General features: G+C 49.4%; 1 protein-coding gene across 1 annotated transcript; it reads right to left on the bottom strand.

Moving 5' to 3' along the window:
* Positions 1 to 2,714: 2,714 nt before the first annotated feature.
* Positions 2,715 to 10,238, bottom strand: LOC131291026 (uncharacterized). Its single transcript, XM_058320218.1, has 2 exons — positions 9,189 to 10,238; positions 2,715 to 6,935 (listed from the first exon to the last, which is right to left on the bottom strand). Exons 1-2 carry the CDS (start codon positions 10,236 to 10,238, stop codon positions 2,715 to 2,717), a joined length of 5,271 nt encoding a protein of 1,756 aa, XP_058176201.1.
* Between the last annotated feature and the right edge of the window lie 8,473 nt (positions 10,239 to 18,711).

Raw genomic sequence — 18,711 nt, 5'->3', positions numbered from 1 at the left:
TCTCTACCAAAACGAACTTCGATTGTTCGGGGCCATCCGGTGCCAAATGTGTCACAAAACGAGCAAACAATCGAACAAACAAGCAGCCAAGCAAACAAACAAACAAACAAACAAACAAACTAATAAACAAACGAACAAATACCGGAATGTGTATGAGCAAGTAGGCACATGATGAAGCTGGGAGCTGCTTTGAAGGCAAACAACAAATGAGCGAGCGTTAATTAAAATCAATCATGAACTCCACATGAAGGGAAAGAGAGGGAGTTGCGGAAGGGTGCAAAGGGATATATATATATATTGCTCAAGCAAACGCTCGAGAGTGATGTGAATATTATTAGTTCAATATCGAGAGTTGTTTGGAATGTTTGAAAAACCCAAACAATCCACCTCCGATGTCCGGAAAAGCGGGCCGGGTGGGCACGGGCACGGGAGGAGAACAAAGACTGGTGTCTCATCTCCATCGGGCGGTTTGGCGAAAATATTTACGCCCACAATCGCGTCCGCCTTCAATCGCGAACCGGAATCGAACGCGGCCGACAACAAACAGCCAGATTGATTTATTTATTTGTTTGCCCGGCGGGCAGCCTCCGGATTTGAATGTCTCATATTTTTCTTTCGCCCCATTCCCGGCAAGGAAACGGGTCGGGGCTGAGGAGACCGAAGAGGCCGAAGAGGTCGGGCTGAATTGATGAGCCAAAATGTTTCCCGGGCACACAGCACAAAGCGGAAAACCGGTCACCCCGTTGCTCGGGAAAATGGGAAGCGAAACGCGAGAGTGGAAGGGAAAAAGGAAAGGAAAGCAAGGGGATGGAAATCCACGCCTAAGTGAAACTTTCTCCCGTGCTCCTCGCCGACGACGACGACGACATCGACGGATAGTACGACAACAAAGGTTTCGATTGAAGTGAAATAAGCATCGTTTGCTTGACAAATCATCCTCCCGCTTACGGAAGCGGCTTTGGGATCGTGTGACATTTATTTTTCTTTCAATATTCCACGAGTGGGTGTGTGTGTGTGTGGAGGTGAGGCAATTTTTTTTCCACCCACCCTCCTTTGGCTAGTTTTGCAAATAAATTGGGATCACGAATGCCGCGAAAACGGTGCCGCGCCAGCTGGTGCGGTATGTTATTGGCATTTTTTGGGAAAAACATTCCGCTCCTATTAGTGGTCGCGAATTCGGAAACGGGCATGGGGTAGAGGAGGGGAAGAGGGGGCACCTAGGTCAGTAAACATATCTCCCAATGGGAAATTTCGACCGAAATGCATCAATAAGGATTTGTCTCCCAGGATTTCGGTGGAAAGGCGTTCAAACTTTCATTGGATTCGGGAAAGTGGTTAACACTAGCATCGAAATTGGGATCATTTTGACCCTAATGCAATTTTCGATTTTAATATCCCGAATACGGCTGAAAATTTTAACAAAATAATAAAGCTTTCGTTTAAATCCAAAGCTACAAATAAAACAAGAAATCGGATTTTTCTGCCCAACCACTTCCGAAAACCAACTTTACTATTCCTAGAATGCTTTTTAGAGGTCTTTTTGACCCCAATTTTTAAAACGCTATAACTTTTCTATTTTTGAAGATTTTTCAAATCTTCGATTTTTTGCCTTTTTTATATATTTGGTTACTTTTTAGTATATTTGGTTACTTTAAATATGTTTGTTGACTATCTTTAGGCGTTTCTAGTTTTCCAATGCACTTTTTTTTTCATCATTCCGCTAGCTCAGTGTAAAGCAAAACAGGTCGAAATTAAGTTTTTTCAGCTTTTATTTATTCAAAACTGTATTACCCAAATCAGCGGTAATTTGGGTATTTTTAGCAACATTGAAAAACAAAAATCACACTTTTCAGTGACAAATGACGCCATAAATTGACTTAAAAGATAACGCCAACTCAACGGAATAAAGCACAGAACGGAAACAACCCATGAAATATTCTTAAATCCACATATTCGAGGTCGATTTGTGACGTCATTTATTATTTTAAGAATGTGAAATTGCTTTTTAAAGGTGGCCTAACATATGAGCTTTCTAATGCACACTTTTTCTGAATTTACTTGAAACATTAAAAAAAAGGAGTTGAAAAGGATTAAAATTCGATTCACATCGATGGAAAAATATTACCGCGGGCTAGCGGAATTTGGATCCGATAAAGTGTGTTATAAAAAGCGGTTAAAATGACCCCTAAAACCCTTTAAGGCTAGATTTCAAAGTAATGCACTCTAGTGTTAAGGCCGATGTTCTCGCACGTAGCGATGGGCGAGTGTTTTGCACGTAGCGAAAGCGAATGTTTTGCACGAAGAATTCACACGTTGTAATTACTAGGTTAAAAGGAACTTTATTTGCACTTTTTAATTAGATTGACACGTAGCAGCTTGTTACTCGTAGGTATACGTAAGAAAAGCGAGAGAGAGCCCGTCGATCCGTTGATCGACGGTTTTATAGGTGTCATCGCTCCCCTCCACTTCCCTATGCGTGGGAGAGTTGCCCGTAGCGAAAGCTCTCCCACGCGCTCTCTCCTGTGACGTACCAGCACGCGGTGATAAGCTGACATTCCAGCACGCGGTCTGGCACGTCACACGATCTTCCGGGTCATGGAGGGGATTTGCCATAATTGATATGCGCTTATCGCATGATCGCGCGGATGACGTGATTGATCATGCGCTTATCGCATGATCGCGCGGATGACATAATTGTTTCGATTATAACGCGATTATTTCCCACAACCATTCCTCCCCCCTTTGGGACGCTGGCGACCGTCCCAAATTCCGCACGTAGGTGGTGGGTCGTCCTCATGCTCAGGGGTCGTCGGCGGCACGTAGCCAGGAGTCGAGTCAGGAGGACACTGCGCTGCTGATCCCTCAAGTTGTTCGTTTGGCGCTGCGTCGGATACGGAAGAGTCAGGTGCGCCCGAATGCTCCTTGGATACTTCCGTTTCAGCGGCCTCAACTGGGAGGGGTGCCAACAGCCTCACGTTGCGCTTGTAGATGCCGCTGCTTGTTCGTATGTCAGCGACACGTACGATGCCGTCGGGTCCCACGTAGGTTTTGACGACCAGGCCCATGGGCCATCGTCCAACGGGTAGGTTGTCATCACCGACTAGCACGATCTGGCCCGTCTGCAAGTTTGTAGTGCGTTTCGTCCACTTCGCACTACAACGCAACTGAGCAAGGTACTCAGTTCGCCAACGGGACCAGAATTGCTGAGCGAGTTTCTGGACTCGCTTCCAGCGAGTTTTGACACCGACCGTGTCATCGTCTCCAAGCGGGGCAGGAGTGGTGAATGATGCTCGTCCGATGAGGAAGTGCGCAGGGGTAAGTGCCTCTACCGATTCCGGACTGGAGTGGATTGCGGTGAGCGGCCTGGAGTTGAGAATGGCCGAAATTTGGTAGAGTAACGTCTGTAGCTCTACCAAGTTCAGCTGGGCTCCCTTTGCGGCGGCCTTGAACAATCGTTTTGCCACCTTGATGTTGGCCTCCCAAAGCCCTCCGAAGTTTGGGCTCCTGGGAGGGATAAACGAGAAACGAATTCCGCTGTCCGCTGCCAAGCTCACCACTTCGTCCTGGAATTCCCGGTTGTTGTGAGTCTTGCGAAGCAGGGTCAATTCTCTGGCAGCTCCCACGAAGTTGCGGCCGTTGTCGGAGTAGATCGTGTCAGGTCTTCCACGTAGGGACACGAATCGTAATAGAGCTGAGATGAACGCCGATGTCGACTGATCTTCCACTACCTCCAAGTGCGTGGCCTTTGTAGTGAAACACACGAAGATACAAACGTAGACCGTTCTACGCTTGCCTGATCGAGCATTTGAAACGATTTCGAAGGGGCCACACAGGTCCACGCCGGTGTGGGTGAAGGCGGGAGACACGTTGACGCGAGCCGACGGCAGCTGTCCCATCTGCTGGGCGTATTGTCTTGGGCGCGCTCGGGCACAAATTACGCATCTCGAGGTTACCCCGACGACTGTTCTTCGCAGGTCTCGCATCCAGAATCTCGCACGGAATTCGGCCATGATCAGCTCAGTTCCCGCATGGAAATTGTGCTCGTGCAAATGGCGGATGATTACGCGGGAGAAGGGATGCGACTTTGGTACTAGGAAAGGAACCTTGGCTTCGTCAGCCAGATCCGAGTTTCCTAGTCGTCCCCGTACGCAGATGATCTTATCCCTTACTATTGGGTCGAGGTGCTGCATCGAACCCTTGGGCGTAACTGACCCGGAGTCTTGCATCTCCTTGACCTCATTGGGAAAGCACGTAGCTTGCATCACCCGTACTATCAGTTGGAGTCCGTACTCCAATTCGTCGAGCTGAAGGGGTCCTGATTTTTTCTCCACGGAGGATGAGGGTGCGCGTAAGTTAAAGATTGCTCTACCGAGCCACGCGAAATGTCGTCTTGTCATGATGAACGAGTTGTGGTGCTTATACTGGGATAACAAGTCATCACAATCGTTCCCCACCATGGCCGTCAACAATAGAGGAGCGTCGACAGCTTCCTCCAACGCAGTCACGTAGTTTAGTTGAGGCATAACTGGCCTTTCATCATTGACTATGAAACTCGGTCCGTTCAGCCAAAAACTCGCAGTCTCGCTGTTTATAAGCTTGTTGGCAGGAAGTCCTCTGGACACAAGGTCTGCTGGGTTGAGTTTCGTCGGCACGTAGCTCCAATCCAGACGATTCGTGGCAGCGTGAATTTTCTCCACCCGGTTCTTAACGTAGACTCCCCACTTGGTGTTGTCGGAACGTATCCAAGCCAGTACCACCTGAGAGTCAGTCCACCAACGAGTTTGGCTTATCCGGGTGCCGAAGGCGTCCTTTATTTTGGCATAAAGGCGAGCTAGGAGCAGAGCTCCTTGCAGTTCGAGTCGCGGCAAAGTCACCTCTTCGATGGGTGCCAATCGCGACCTGGAGCACAGCAACCGAGATTGCGGGTTTCCTTCACCGTCCAGAAAGCGAAGGTATATGGCGCATCCAAAGGCCTTCGTAGATGCGTCGCTGAAGCCGTACATGATCGCGTCCTGAGGTTCGCTGGGCAGCGCCATCCTTGGGATTGGGAGCTGTCTGAGAAGCGGCAGGTGGCTGGCGAATCCGTTCCAGCTTTCGATCATGCGAGGTGATGCGGCTTCATCCCATCCGAAGCCATCTCGCCAGAGGTCTTGTAGCAGAATCTTTCCGGTGACTATCACTGGTTGGAGGATCCCGATAGGATCATACAGCTTGCCAACTTTGGATGCTAAACGTCGTTTCTCCAATGAACCCAAAGGCTCGTAGAACTCATCCTGGACTACGAGCTGGAACGTATCCTCTGTAGGGCACCAAGCCAGGCCGAGCAACTTGATGGCCTGCTTCTCACCAATCTGTACAGTTGTATCGCGGTGTTCCACCGGGATTTTACTGGTGATCTCTGGTGAGTTAGATGCCCACTTTCGCAATGGCATCCCGCGTATGTTGAGTGCTCGCTCGACGCTGGTCATAAGCTCACGTAGCTGCTCGGGAGTCGATGCGCCCAACGAAAGGTTGTCCACGTAGAACGATGATTGGATGGCGTCAGCTGTCTGGGGATCGGAAGTCCGCACTTCTTCCCCGGCTTCGAACAACGCCCTGCAGGCCAAATAAGACGAAGCAGCCTCACCGTACGTAACAGTGAGGAGTCTGAATAGTTGCATCGTGTCCTTTGGCTTGTCGCGCCACAGAATGCACTGCATCCAAGTGTCGGGCTCGGATACCCACACTTGACGGTACATCTTCACGATGTCGGCAGTCGCCACCACGGTTTGAGTACGGAAATCTAGCCAGATTCGGAACAAGTCAGGCTGGATCACGGGTCCTACGGCTTGGAGGTCGTTCAGCGAGATTCCCGTCGTTGATTTCGCGCTGGCGTCGAACACAACGCGTAGTTTTGTGGTAGTCGAGTCTGGCTTGACCACGCAAGAGTGGGGAATCACGTAGCGTACTTTGGGGAGCTCCTTCGTTGATACTGGGCACATGTGGCCCAGCTCTTGGTACTCTCGCATGAACTTTCGATATTCTGCGTAGGTGGGCTCATGGCTGGCGAGACGTCTTTCTAGGGCTAGCAAGCGGCGTCTTGCTTGCCCCATTGAATCTCCCAGCTGGTTTAGCTCCCCCCGTAAGGGAATTTGTACGATGTATCGTCCATCGTCAGCGATGGTGGTATGCTCCTTAAAGTGCGTCTCTAGTTCGTGAGACTTCCAAACCGTGGAGTCGGCGGCATCATTTGGGAGTTCTTCGATTCTCCAGAATCGTTCGAGGATCTCCTTTAGGTCATCGACGCACGTAGCTAGACAACTGTGTTCGTATAGATCGGCTGAAGTCGTGTCACGTAGCATTCCTCCCACGAGCCATCCGAATTTAGAATTCTGGAGGGTCAAGCCATTTGGGAGGCGACGCAGCCCTGTCTTGAGTGCGTCGAAGCATATTCTGGCACCTAAGATAGCGTCGATTGTTCCAGGATGGTAGAATTCCGCATCTGCTAGGAACTTGGCCTCTGGCAGGTCCAATTCGTCTTGTCTGATGGCACGAGCCGGTTGATCACTGAGACCGGGAATCACGAAGAATCCGACATCCTCAGAGCAGCTGCCGTCAATCGACGTAATCTTCGCTCGTATTTGTTGGGTTACTGGGATTTTGCTCCCCACGCCACTCAGCGTCAATCGTGCAGGGTGCATCGCTAATCCAAGACGCTTGACCGCATTCTTGGTGATTGCCTCGATTTGGCTGCCGGAGTCGAGCACGCATCGGATCCGTTGCCACATCCCCATGTTGTCCTGGATGAGTATCGCGACAGTAGCGAGCAGCACGTAGTTGTCCAGTAGCGGGATGTCTTCCGTTGGTGAAATGTCAACCAAGGCACGACTTGATTGGCAAGAATCGGCAGCAGGATCATTCGATGAATTGGAGCCCGAAGGGGGGGCATTACCACCCTGTGGGATGGTTTCATCAGGACGAGGCGCAGGACAAGCACGATGATGCACGGAGCCGGAACGAAGCACAGAGCGGGATCTCCTCGGGATGTTGTATGCATCATGCGGCAGGCAACAGTTTCTGGTTGCAGAATGAATCCGAAGAGGCACGGAGCAGGAACAAGAAGGTGCGGTGCGAGCACCAGGCGGCAATTGGCAGGCACTGGGTGGCGCGGCAGTACGAAGAGGCACGGAGCAGGAACGCGGGGCGGCGCGAGCAGGCAGAAATAGGCAGGCACTGGGCGGCGCGGCAACACGAAGAGGCACGGAGCAGGAACTAGAAGCGGCGCGAGCAGCAGGCGGCAAGAGGCAGGCACTGGGCGGCGCGGCAACACGACGAGGCACGGAGCAGGAACGAGAAGCGGCGCGAGCACCAGGCGGCAAGAGGCAGGCACTGGGCGGCGCGGCAACACGAAGAGGCACGGAGCAGGAACTAGAAGCGGCGCGAGCAGCAGGCGGCAAGAGGCAGGCACTGGGCGGCGCGGCAACACGAAGAGGCACGGAGCAGGAACTAAAAGCGGCGCGAGCACCAGGCGACAAGAGGCAGGCACTGGGCGGCGCGGCAACACGAAGAGGCACGGAGCAGGAACTAGAAGCGGCGCGAGCAGCAGGCGGCAAGAGGCAGGCACTGGGCGGCGCGGCAACACGAAGAGGCACGGAGCAGGAACTAAAAGCGGCGCGAGCACCAGGCGACAAGAGGCAGGCACTGGGCGGCGCGGCAACACGAAGAGGCACGGAGCAGGAACTAGAAGCGGCGCGAGCACCAGGCGACAAGAGGCAGGCACTGGGCGGCGCGGCAACACGAAGAGGCACGGAGCAGGAACCGGGCGGCACGGTGACATTTAAAGGAACAGAACGGGCACATACCTGTACGCAGCTTGCGTGACTCAGCAAAGCTTGGACACCGGGCGGCAGACTACAGTCCCTGGGCGTTTCGGCAGCACGAGGAAGCACGGAGCGGGAACGGCGGGGCACGAAACTGGAGTCACTCGGCACGGCGCGGGCACCAGGCGGCAAGCAGCAGGCACTGGGCGGCGCGGTAGCACGAGGAAGCACGGAGCGGGAGCGGCGAGGCACGGAGCTGGAGCGGTGGGGCACGAAGCTGGATTCACTCGGCACGGCGCGGGCACCAGGCGGCAAGCAGCAGGCACTGGGCGGCGCGATAGCACGAGGAAGCACGGAGCGGGAGCGGCGAGGCACGGAGCTGGAGCGGCGGGGCACGAAGCTGGATTCACTCGGCACGGCGCGGGCACCAGGCGGCAAGCAGCAGGCACTGGGCGGCGCGGTAGCACGAGGAGGCACGGAGCGGGAGCGGCGAGGCACGGAGCTGGAGCGGCGGGGCACGAAGCTGGATTCACTCGGCACGGCGCGGGCACCAGGCGGCAAGCAGCAGGCACTGGGCGGCGCGGTAGCACGAGGAAGCACGGAGCTGGAGCGGCGAGGCACGGAGCTGGAGCGGCGGGGCACGAAGCTGGATTCACTCGGCACGGCGCGGGCACCAGGCGGCAAGCAGCAGGCACTGGGCGGCGCGGTAGCACGAGGAGGCACGGAGCGGGAGCGGCGAGGCACGAAGCTGGAGCGGCGGGGCACGCAGCTGGATTCACTCGGCACGGCGCGGGCACCAGGCGGCAAGCAGCAGGCACTGGGCGGCGCGGTAGCACGAGGAGGCACGGAGCGGGAGCGGCGAGGCACGGAGCTGGAGCGGCGGGGCACGAAGCTGGATTCACTCGGCACGGCGCGGGCACCAGGCGGCAAGCAGCAGGCACTGGGCGGCGCGGTAGCACGAGGAAGCACGGAGCACACACGGGGCACGAAGCACGGGGGGCGAGGCACGGAGCACACGCGAGGACGCACGGAGCACACGCCAGGACGCACGAAGCGGGAACGGCGGGACACGGCACTGGGGTTCGGATGCACGGAGCGGGCGCGGAGTGAGGGCACGGAGTGGGCCAGTCACTCCGGCGTCGGGTCGGAGTGCACGTGGAGCATTGTGTGGTGCTTCTTGCCACACACCTGGCACCTCCGCTCACTCGGGCATGCATTGGCCGGATGGTCCTTCGAGAAGCAGTTCATGCACTTGCGGCGGTCCATAATGTAATTGATGCACTGAATTACGGACCGCGCGCGCAGCTCCGGGCACACCGTCGTCACGTGGCCCGTCCTGTCACACGCGTAACACCGTCGCGTCCCAGCCCCCTGACCCCCCGTTCCTACCTTCGTACTGGTGCTGGCGGGAACGATGGCGGCAGCGGCTGGCTGGGTCGCCGGCGCCTTCCGCGCAGGCCTGGAGGCGATGGCAGCGGGCTTCGGGGTGACGGTTGCAGCTAGCACCGTCCGTGCTGCTCGCTGGTTCGCTCCACGCGCTCGATCCGCATCTTCCTTCCGCTTGGGCTGATAATAAATTTTATTAGCCAGCCCATCCAGCTCGCGACGCAGCTCAACCCACGTAGGGATGAGCTGCTGGTCCGCACGCCGTGTCACGCTCGCAATGGTTTCAGCGTCTAGCTTGTCCATTACGAGCGCGACAATCAGCCCGTCTTCCACCACGGAGGTGGAATCGCCAGCCTCGGCGATCTGGCGGGCTGAGGCCACGGCCGTCTCCACTACGTCGATGACGCGCATCAACGCGTTCGCCGACGGAGAGCTCATCCTGGGCAGTTCGAGGATTTTGCGGATGTGGCCCATAAATGCCACCCGCTTCTTATAAAATCTCTCCTCCAGCTTGGCCCAAGCTTGGGCGAACGGCATTCCGGCGTTTTCGAATGCCTCACAACTGTGCCTCGCGATGTCGCACCGCTCGAGGCATTTTATCAAAAAGGCGAATTTATCGGAGTCCTCCGTAAGTCCGGCCACGCGCTTCTCGAATCGACTCGAGAACGCGGGCCATTCGGAGGGCGAGCCCTCGAACTTGGGCAGTTCTATGCGAGGCAGGTGGTCTGCTCGCGATGGCTGCCCCGCCATCGTGGTGTCCAAAATGGACGGTTTGGAGGCGGCTCCCTCACGGCGCTTGGTTGCAGCCGCCATGGCTGCCGCATAAGCCTCCGTGAAGGGGCCCCTGCGCGGATGGGGGCCGGTGACACTTTCGACGCGCATCAGCGCGGCGTTCCCGTCCCGCCACAGGGACGCCAAGATGTCCACCTTCACGGCGGCCACCTCCGGTTTCATCTTCGCATCGAGGCTTGCGGCCACCTCCTTTACGCTGCCCTCTAGGGCGGTAAGTAGCCGCAAGGCCTCGGCCACGATGTTTTCGTTCTCGTTATTCATACTTAAGTCGTGACAGAATTTTGCACTTAGCACTTTTCACGTTCCTCACTCGGGGCACCAAAATGTTCTCGCACGTAGCGATGGGCGAGTGTTTTGCACGTAGCGAAAGCGAATGTTTTGCACGAAGAATTCACACGTTGTAATTACTAGGTTAAAAGGAACTTTATTTGCACTTTTTAATTAGATTGACACGTAGCAGCTTGTTACTCGTAGGTATACGTAAGAAAAGCGAGAGAGAGCCCGTCGATCCGTTGATCGACGGTTTTATAGGTGTCATCGCTCCCCTCCACTTCCCTATGCGTGGGAGAGTTGCCCGTAGCGAAAGCTCTCCCACGCGCTCTCTCCTGTGACGTACCAGCACGCGGTGATAAGCTGACATTCCAGCACGCGGTCTGGCACGTCACACGATCTTCCGGGTCATGGAGGGGATTTGCCATAATTGATATGCGCTTATCGCATGATCGCGCGGATGACGTGATTGATCATGCGCTTATCGCATGATCGCGCGGATGACATAATTGTTTCGATTATAACGCGATTATTTCCCACAACCAGCCGAAATAGAAATCCAAAACCATTTCATAGGCTTTCCTTTGTGCATTTCCCACAAACGCATTTTCGAAAACAGAGAGCATAAAAGGAATTACAACCAGTGGTTTTTGTTTGGTAGAAAATAAAACTCTACATAAAACACTCCAAACGTTTGTGAAAACCCCTACCAGACGCATAATAAATCTCTTGACAATTTGTGTGCGGTTGTGCTGAACGACAAAAACATTAAAAAAAAAATGGTAAAAACTCGATTCGTTGGTTGGAAAAGCAAAACAACGAAATAGAAATTTGCAAAAACATCCAACAGTAACTCAATCCAAAGGTAGAAAATAGAAAAATAAAAAGTCACACTTTAGGATTCAGGATATAGGGAGAGAGAGAAAGAGAGTGGCAGAGTGAAAGGGGATGAAGGTCAGTGTAAATGAAAAGTCAATCCAGATCCGGCTTTTAACTTCACTTTCCGCTGATGGAATTGGGTGTTTTCATTTTCAACATTTCCACACAATTTTTTTTTTCTTTACTGTTTTCCCTTCGGGTTTGTTCGCTTTTCTCTTTTTCCCGCTCTTTTCCGGTGCCCTTTCGGCTCGCACTCAACCGCGGTTCGGCTTGGATTGGTATTATCTTATTTAAAATATTTGTCCTCAAAACTCGAACACTCCCCCGGCCAGAAAGCTGCCTCCCGCGACAAATGGTGCGGATTATCGACGGAATCAAAATTGATTTCCAACGTAAGCTGGCTTACCCCGCAACGCTCCGTCGACCCCGGTTTGGCCGCGGGTGGTTTGTATTCGCCAAAACAAAGTCGCTCCGCTGGCGGGCGTTGCTGAGTGCAACATGTTTAACTCACCGCCAGGCGAATCTTTCGCGAACCGAACTGAAGGAGTTTTACGGTGAAATTTGGTGAAACGTAAGAGGGCTTCGGTTGTTCTGATCGCTTTACGAAAAAAAGGCATGTACAGGGCGTGAAGCGTGCCTGTAGCACCATACACTCGCCCTTGTACTCGGCTCTAGTGTGGAGCTTTTCCATTTCCGAGCGGTACCGTTCGGGATTAGTTTGGAATATGCTGAAAATTCTATGCATCGCGCGCCATTCACGGGCCGATGCTGGAAGGCGATGGAACTTGGCGCCATTCTCCGCTCGGTAAACGGATCAGGATCAACACATACACACGCGACGAACTATGGAAACACGCTTTCCGGCACGAATAGTTTTCGCGGCGTCAGGACCGAATCGCAAAAGGGTCAAACAAAACATGTGCCGTACGGGTTGGAAAGTCGTAGTGAAAAACTACCCCTCCCAAACACACATACACACACGCAAGCACCGGCTTCATTCTTCGCAGTTCGTAATGATAATTTTTCGATGAAAGAGTAAACATTTCATGCATATGTGATGCCCGGCTGACGACGGTGAAGCAACGATCGCTTGTTGGCTGCGTCCGGGGGATAAAGCTGGGAGTTGCATTTTTCCCATTTTTTCTGAATGTGCCTTCCGCGTGAAAAGACTTCATTCGCATTCTCCTCGACGTATGGGATTTCTTGCTTCGCTTTGTACCATCAACCTCGGCGTCATCGTCAACAGTGGTTGTAGTGAAAGTTCTGGCGTTCCGTAGCACGCAACGATGCACCCGAAAACCCAAGTTATTACATGCTCCGTGGAGGAGACCGGTTCAGGTGTGTGGCACGAGAAAGCAGCGGAAGAGTAGCACAGTCGATGCAACCGAAAACCATCACCACATAAGAAAGAAGGAAAACTGCAGCAAATCCTATCAGGGGAAAAGACAAAACTGCCTCATGGGCTTCCATCCGGAAGAATACCTTACACAATGGATCAAATAGAGTTGATTGTCGGGGTAAAATTCCAATTCAAACAATTTTGCCATGTAGCGCTTAAAGTTAGCTAGTCTATTTTTAATTTAATAACAGAAATATAAATTAACAAAAGATAATGCGATGGAGGTAAGGTAAGTTTTTTCAGTTATTATGTTTGTATAGATGGCACTTATCTTTTGTATTTTTTGCGAAATGTTTTCTTATTATTTCACATTTTCTCTTTTAGAAATTGAAGCTTATAAAGATTTTTTTCAACTTCCGCACGACTTCTCCAAAGAGGATGGAACTAGGGTACATCCACGAGCAATATTTTCACGAGATGAAATTTAAAATGAAAAAAATCTAACCAAATAACACGAAAAATCTTCATTGAGCAAAAGGAAAAAAAGAAAAGTTGGTGCATATATTTACCCTAACCCTTAATTATATCTAAAATAGATTAAGTATACTTAATACACGAAAGTAGAAAAAGTTACAACCACATTGTTTAGGACCATTTATAGCAGTTAATGTTTATTATTTTTTTTTTTTTAAATAATAAACAAAAAAAAAATAAATAAATAAATACCTAGTACTGTATTTTAAAATAGATTTATTGAGTAGCCTTCACTTCTGCACATAAAAACATTATTTTAGCACCATACACGATTCTTACATAGAAAATGTTTTCTATGGGATATTCCGTGTTGGTACTGCCAACAATTTTTTTTATGTTCTTTGGATCGTTGGATTGCATACTATTTTCATAAGTCAGGTTTCAATGAAACATGCATGACTTAGTTTTATACTAACGAATATTTTTATTTTCTTGAAGTTTTTACTAAAAGTTTTATCCTCTCGAACATGATTCTAATCTAACGTGGCTAACATCTCCAAACAAAGAACTGCTGTGCGAATATTTTTTATTGACAAGGAAATACTACTGTTTATGTATGAGTTATTGCAATCAACAAAAACCTGATCCCCCTCAGTCTGAATACAGAATACAGTTTCTTTTGTTTTGCAAAACTATAGCCAAGGGTTTTGTGCATTTGAACTTTTCATGTGTGTTTTATTTCCAATTTTCTATAAAGTAACGTAATCCGCATCATTCTCTCTCTCTGTAAAATGTTTTGATCCACTTTTATATAAATTATATCTTTTTATTGCTGTTCCAATGTGTACATCAAGTTCAGCGTTTTATATAGATATACAATTACCAAGAATGTTTTATTTCATTGAAGCTATCGGAAACACTTTGCATTATTTGTATAGTTTTCCAAATTTGTCATTTTGCACCCCGGTTTTTCACAAATCGTGTCTTTTATGAGTCATATCCCAAATCCTGGTAGGAAAGAGTCTTTCTTATTTGTGTCGTTTTCTTTTAGTTTCATCTCGTCTTTCAAAAAACTTCATTTTGTATAAATTCAAAAATATCTATTTAGTTTTATTCTCACTTCGCTCCATCGTAGATGTATTTCCGGCGCAAACACAAATACACACCTGCTTGGTGTAATGGAAGAAAGATTCGAAAGCACTTGATCCACCCGAAAAAAACATCCCTAAAATAGGGAGAAAGAGAAAAAAAGGTGTGATTGTTGAACAATCGTACATCTCCATATCGGAAGGCATAAGCGTTTCCTAACAATCGAACATGACATGCCACGAGGACGCTTCGATTGATGAAAAGCTGCGCGATCAAAGGCAACAGGCTGCCCGCCCGGATGCTGATGTCCGATCGCTGAGGCCACTATTAATGGCTTCCACAAACTCGGCAGAAGCCCATTAACATTCTCATTACCGTCCGAAAAACCCGGCCGTTCGACCGAGGGGCAGCAAATCCCCTCCCCTCCCACCACGCCTGTTGGCTAGCGATTTTGTTGCCCCGCGTGCGACATCCGGGAAAAGTTTGTGTGCGCCGCGAGTCAATTGAGCCGTGCAGTCCCGGGATGGAGCCGCTGAATTATTGAGCACCAGCAGGCCGGCGGAGGAGGGGTGGGAGGTTGTGGAATTTTGATTTGGATTCTGCCGGAATCGAACACCGCTGGCCGGAATATTTCTCCCGTGAGAATGCAATGGTTGGCGTTCCGAAAACCCCAAACCACTTCAAGGGTTGGAATTCCGGGATCGCATTCCGCGGGCATTTCCCAGGTGCGAGAGGGGAGTGGGAGCGCGAGGGGGAGAACACTGAGTGATTTTGACCCATTTTTCATATCTTTGCCACTACTGTGTGTGTGTGTGTGTGATTTTTTTTTTTTCGTTTTCAACTGTATCACCCACTTTTCTCCCGGCTTTTTTTTGTTACTTGCGTTTTCATCTTTCGCCTTGTTTTCTCGCAACCAACAACACGAAACCACTTCACCAAAAGGGTACTAGATTATTTATTTTTATTGCGTTTTTCCCTTCTCGCTGTCCCGGTGCTGCTGTTGTTGTTTTACTTTTCCTCCCCCTTCCCATTTCCCATTGCTAGGAAAAGCAGGTCAGAATTCAACCATCCGGCGAAAATCAATCACGGTAAAAGCGGGCCGCACGGCGGCTTCACTGTCGATCAATTGGAAACAGGAAGTTCAACCACCAGCACACAGAGACACAGCACAGCATCTCCTTGCACCTTTCCCCTCCCTCACTCCACTCCCCGCTCCACACCACCCCTCCATACCGCGGGTTAACAGGCCACAAAAACCACGACGATATTCGGCATGTGTGAATGGATGGAGTATTCCCTCTCTCACTCACTCAGCGTGTGTGTGTGTGTGCGTATGTTGGTGTCCATCATAGCGGCGAGCGAAATAAATCAATTTTTATTGCCGAGAAAAATATTGTGATTGCTGTTAATTCCCAGTTACTGTGCGGAACCGATCCATTGCAGCTTCCGAGTGCCCAAGCAATCGTCCGGGACATGATTTCTGGCACCAACCAACGTTAGCTATTCGTCTGCTTTTGTGTTTTGGGTTTTTTCCTTTTTTGTTCTTGTGTTTTTTTCTTGTTTTTTGTGTTTTTTGTTATTTCGCACACATTTTGTCCTTCAGTCTTCAAGTGCGGGAAGTGTTTTTATTCGGGTGCTCGTTGGTGCGCGTTTTATGGCACGATTCACCGTCGATGGTCGGTGTTGGAACTTCGAGTGGAACACACTTTAAATATGCTGAGTAACGATTTTCGGATATAAGATGAATAGAATTTTTAATTGACTTGTGACCGACCAGAACCACAGAACTGTCGAAAAAGGGAATGCCACAAGGAGGGCTGTGGGGCGGAGGGGTGGTGAATTGAATCGATTCCAACCAGCCCCATTTCACACCGTAGTTCAATCCGGTACCGGGAGGCACTAAAAATGGGTGGAATTATTTGTCATTTTCGAAAACCCGGGGGGAAAAACGAATTTCAAAAACCACCCACCCGAAATCGAGTCCCGATATCGGCAAAAAAAAAAAACGGAAAGGGATCGATAACGACGATTTCGGGCGACCGAATTCGAGCGGTCGTTATGCAAAACGCCATCATCATTTAAATTAAAGCCCCCGAAGCTGTTACATATGCAGCGCTGAGAGTGGGCTGTCGGTTTTTATTGTAACGATCGGAACGAGTTTATTTATTTATTTAATTTTCTGAGCTCGGCAAGACATTCAAGTCAAGTCATTAAAGATTATTTCAGCATCGAATCGCTCCATCATTATCGTGGACGATCCCGGACGGCTCTGCAGGGCGATTTTCATGGACACCATTACGAACGAAACGGCCGACTTAACGTAAATGTCGAGGAGGTCCAGCTATTGAGGATATTGTGACTTTAATGAATGCAAGAGGTGGAAAACTCTCAACGACAGCAGTAAATTTGTTAGAATGCCATTTAAATAACAAAACCGTTGCTTATTGAAAGACATTCTGCATTTCTTGAGCCGATGGGTTATTTCCAGCACAAAAATAATTGTTTAAGGTTTCATGCAGCGAGATTTGACGCATCTGTCATCGCATCTTACAAAGGACTTATACCTCTTGTTTACAAAACAACCTTTATAAGCTGGTTGTTGTAGTTTGTATGATTACAATTCAAGATGAAAACAACGTAAATAGTTTTGGGAAAAAGTAAACAAGCGAAATAAGATTATTATGCATATTTTAACCAGCTATTTTAACGATTTTTATTGCTAAAAGTGACACAAAAATGTTGCAGTGGAATGAAATTTTTGCTCGTTTACATCTCCGGTAGACTAAGGCAAAGCAATTGAGTGTCAAATTTTATTTTGATGCAGTAAAAGATTGCATTCATCTTCCAGCACCAATCAGTTATAAATTTCGGTTAAGGTAATGTGAGGCAAAATGCTCCCCGGATTTGCAAATATTGATTCTCTTTTCTATTTCCAACTTTGCTATCAGCACGGAAATAAGACCAATCTTGTCCACGCGTTTATTTTAAAATGTGGGGCAAAATGGCCCAGATAGTGCTCTCAGAAATACATTCACTTAAATATGCTTCTAACTCCAAATAAAAAAAAATTGTTTTACTGCAATGAATTTAAAATCATACGATTTTTCAATTAAATATCAAAAATAAATAAATTTGCGAGTTGCGAATGCAGAATACGTGCAAGGTTGAGTTAGTTTAGTCAATACAGCGACATACTGAAAAAGTTTGGAAATCTTGAACGTTTTACCTAGCATTTATAGCAGTGCGTTCTGTCCCACAGAAACCGGTGCATATTGCCCTCTAGTGAGGATGTTTGGATGTTCGTGTCCTCATCTACAATGCAACCATTTACTCAATGTTCCATATTGAGGTATTTTATGCATGTCTGCTTCATTGCTACCTTTTGTTTTAGCAATTGTTACAGCTTAAACCATTGTAGAGAAATTGAACATGATCTTAGACACAATGTTTTTTATCCTTTTTCTGTTAAACCTTGCGGTCGGCTCGTAGAATTCTCAAAGGATGTCTTAAACAATCCTTTGAAAATATTCAATTATCTTTATTTTATTTTAAATGCCCTAATTCAGTTACAAATGTACCGGTGTCTATTACCTCACTGGGGCATCTTGCCCCACTTGCCCTTACTTGCTTTCCATACCTTTCGCTTTAATTTAATCACTTTGTGTATGTTTAGATAAAGGAAATTGTTCATCTGTGAAATCAACTGTCCTCGCATTGATTTGTCGACTAAACCGGTTTGCATTTTATCGTGCGAGAAAAACGTCCAACTAACGATGTTCGAATGTCCAACACGGAAAATAGTGGAGAAAAAGGTGGTGGAAAACAAATTCGACCGGGATGCGTCAATGGTTAAATGGAAGGAATACAGCTTCACGACACGCTTTTCACACCATGGAGTGTGTGGATTCATAATAATAATCACTACAATTTCCTCTCTTTCTCTCTCTCTTTCTCTCTCTCTCTCTCTCTCTCTCCTCCGCTCTTTCAGTGTCTTCCCTTTCGTGGCCCATCCAGGTCCCCCCTTCAGCTGCCGGACAATGGCGTGTATAAGTAGCCACTTATGTTTAATGCTCTTTTGAATGACTCCAATAAAATAACGAAACATCGGAAGTCGGCACTCCGCCGGTTGGATGGATGCTGGGTGTGGCGGTTGGGGGTCAGGACGATGGGTTGAGCCAGGATAACTTGCGCTTAACGTCAAGGCAACAAAAAAAAACGGGGGAAAACGACCGTCAAGAGGATGTTCGTCTCCCGTTTCGTTCGTTCTGCGTTCGCGGAATTACGGCGAATTGCTGATGGATCTGGTGGGGGAGCCGTCCGGGTGTGTGGGTTGCGGGCTGCATTTGCTCAATCACGTACTCAATCACTTTCGTTTGTTCCGCTGCAACGATCGAGTGTCGTCGAAGTGAAGATGATTTTCAGGTGGCGTGCCATTATGAGATCGGATACGCGTCAGCAGGAAAATCTGACAGAAAACAGGCGTCAAGCTGAGACAAAGCGACCCAAATTCACACACACACACACACAACGGCGATGGCCTCGGTGGCGCACCGTAGCGCTCGCCGAAAAATTAAATAATCACCTGACAAAGCCCCCCACGCCATTTTTGAGCCTCGCTCCAAGCTCCGGAGCACGTTAAAGCAAACTGACCGAGCACGCTCACGTGCTAGAGAGAGAGAGAGC

This window comes from Anopheles ziemanni, chromosome X (assembly GCF_943734765.1).
Source record: "Anopheles ziemanni chromosome X, idAnoZiCoDA_A2_x.2, whole genome shotgun sequence".
Lineage (NCBI taxonomy): Eukaryota > Metazoa > Arthropoda > Insecta > Diptera > Culicidae > Anopheles > Anopheles ziemanni.
Note: the sequence above shows the minus strand (reverse complement) of the source record. Positions and strands in the feature narration are given on the sequence as shown.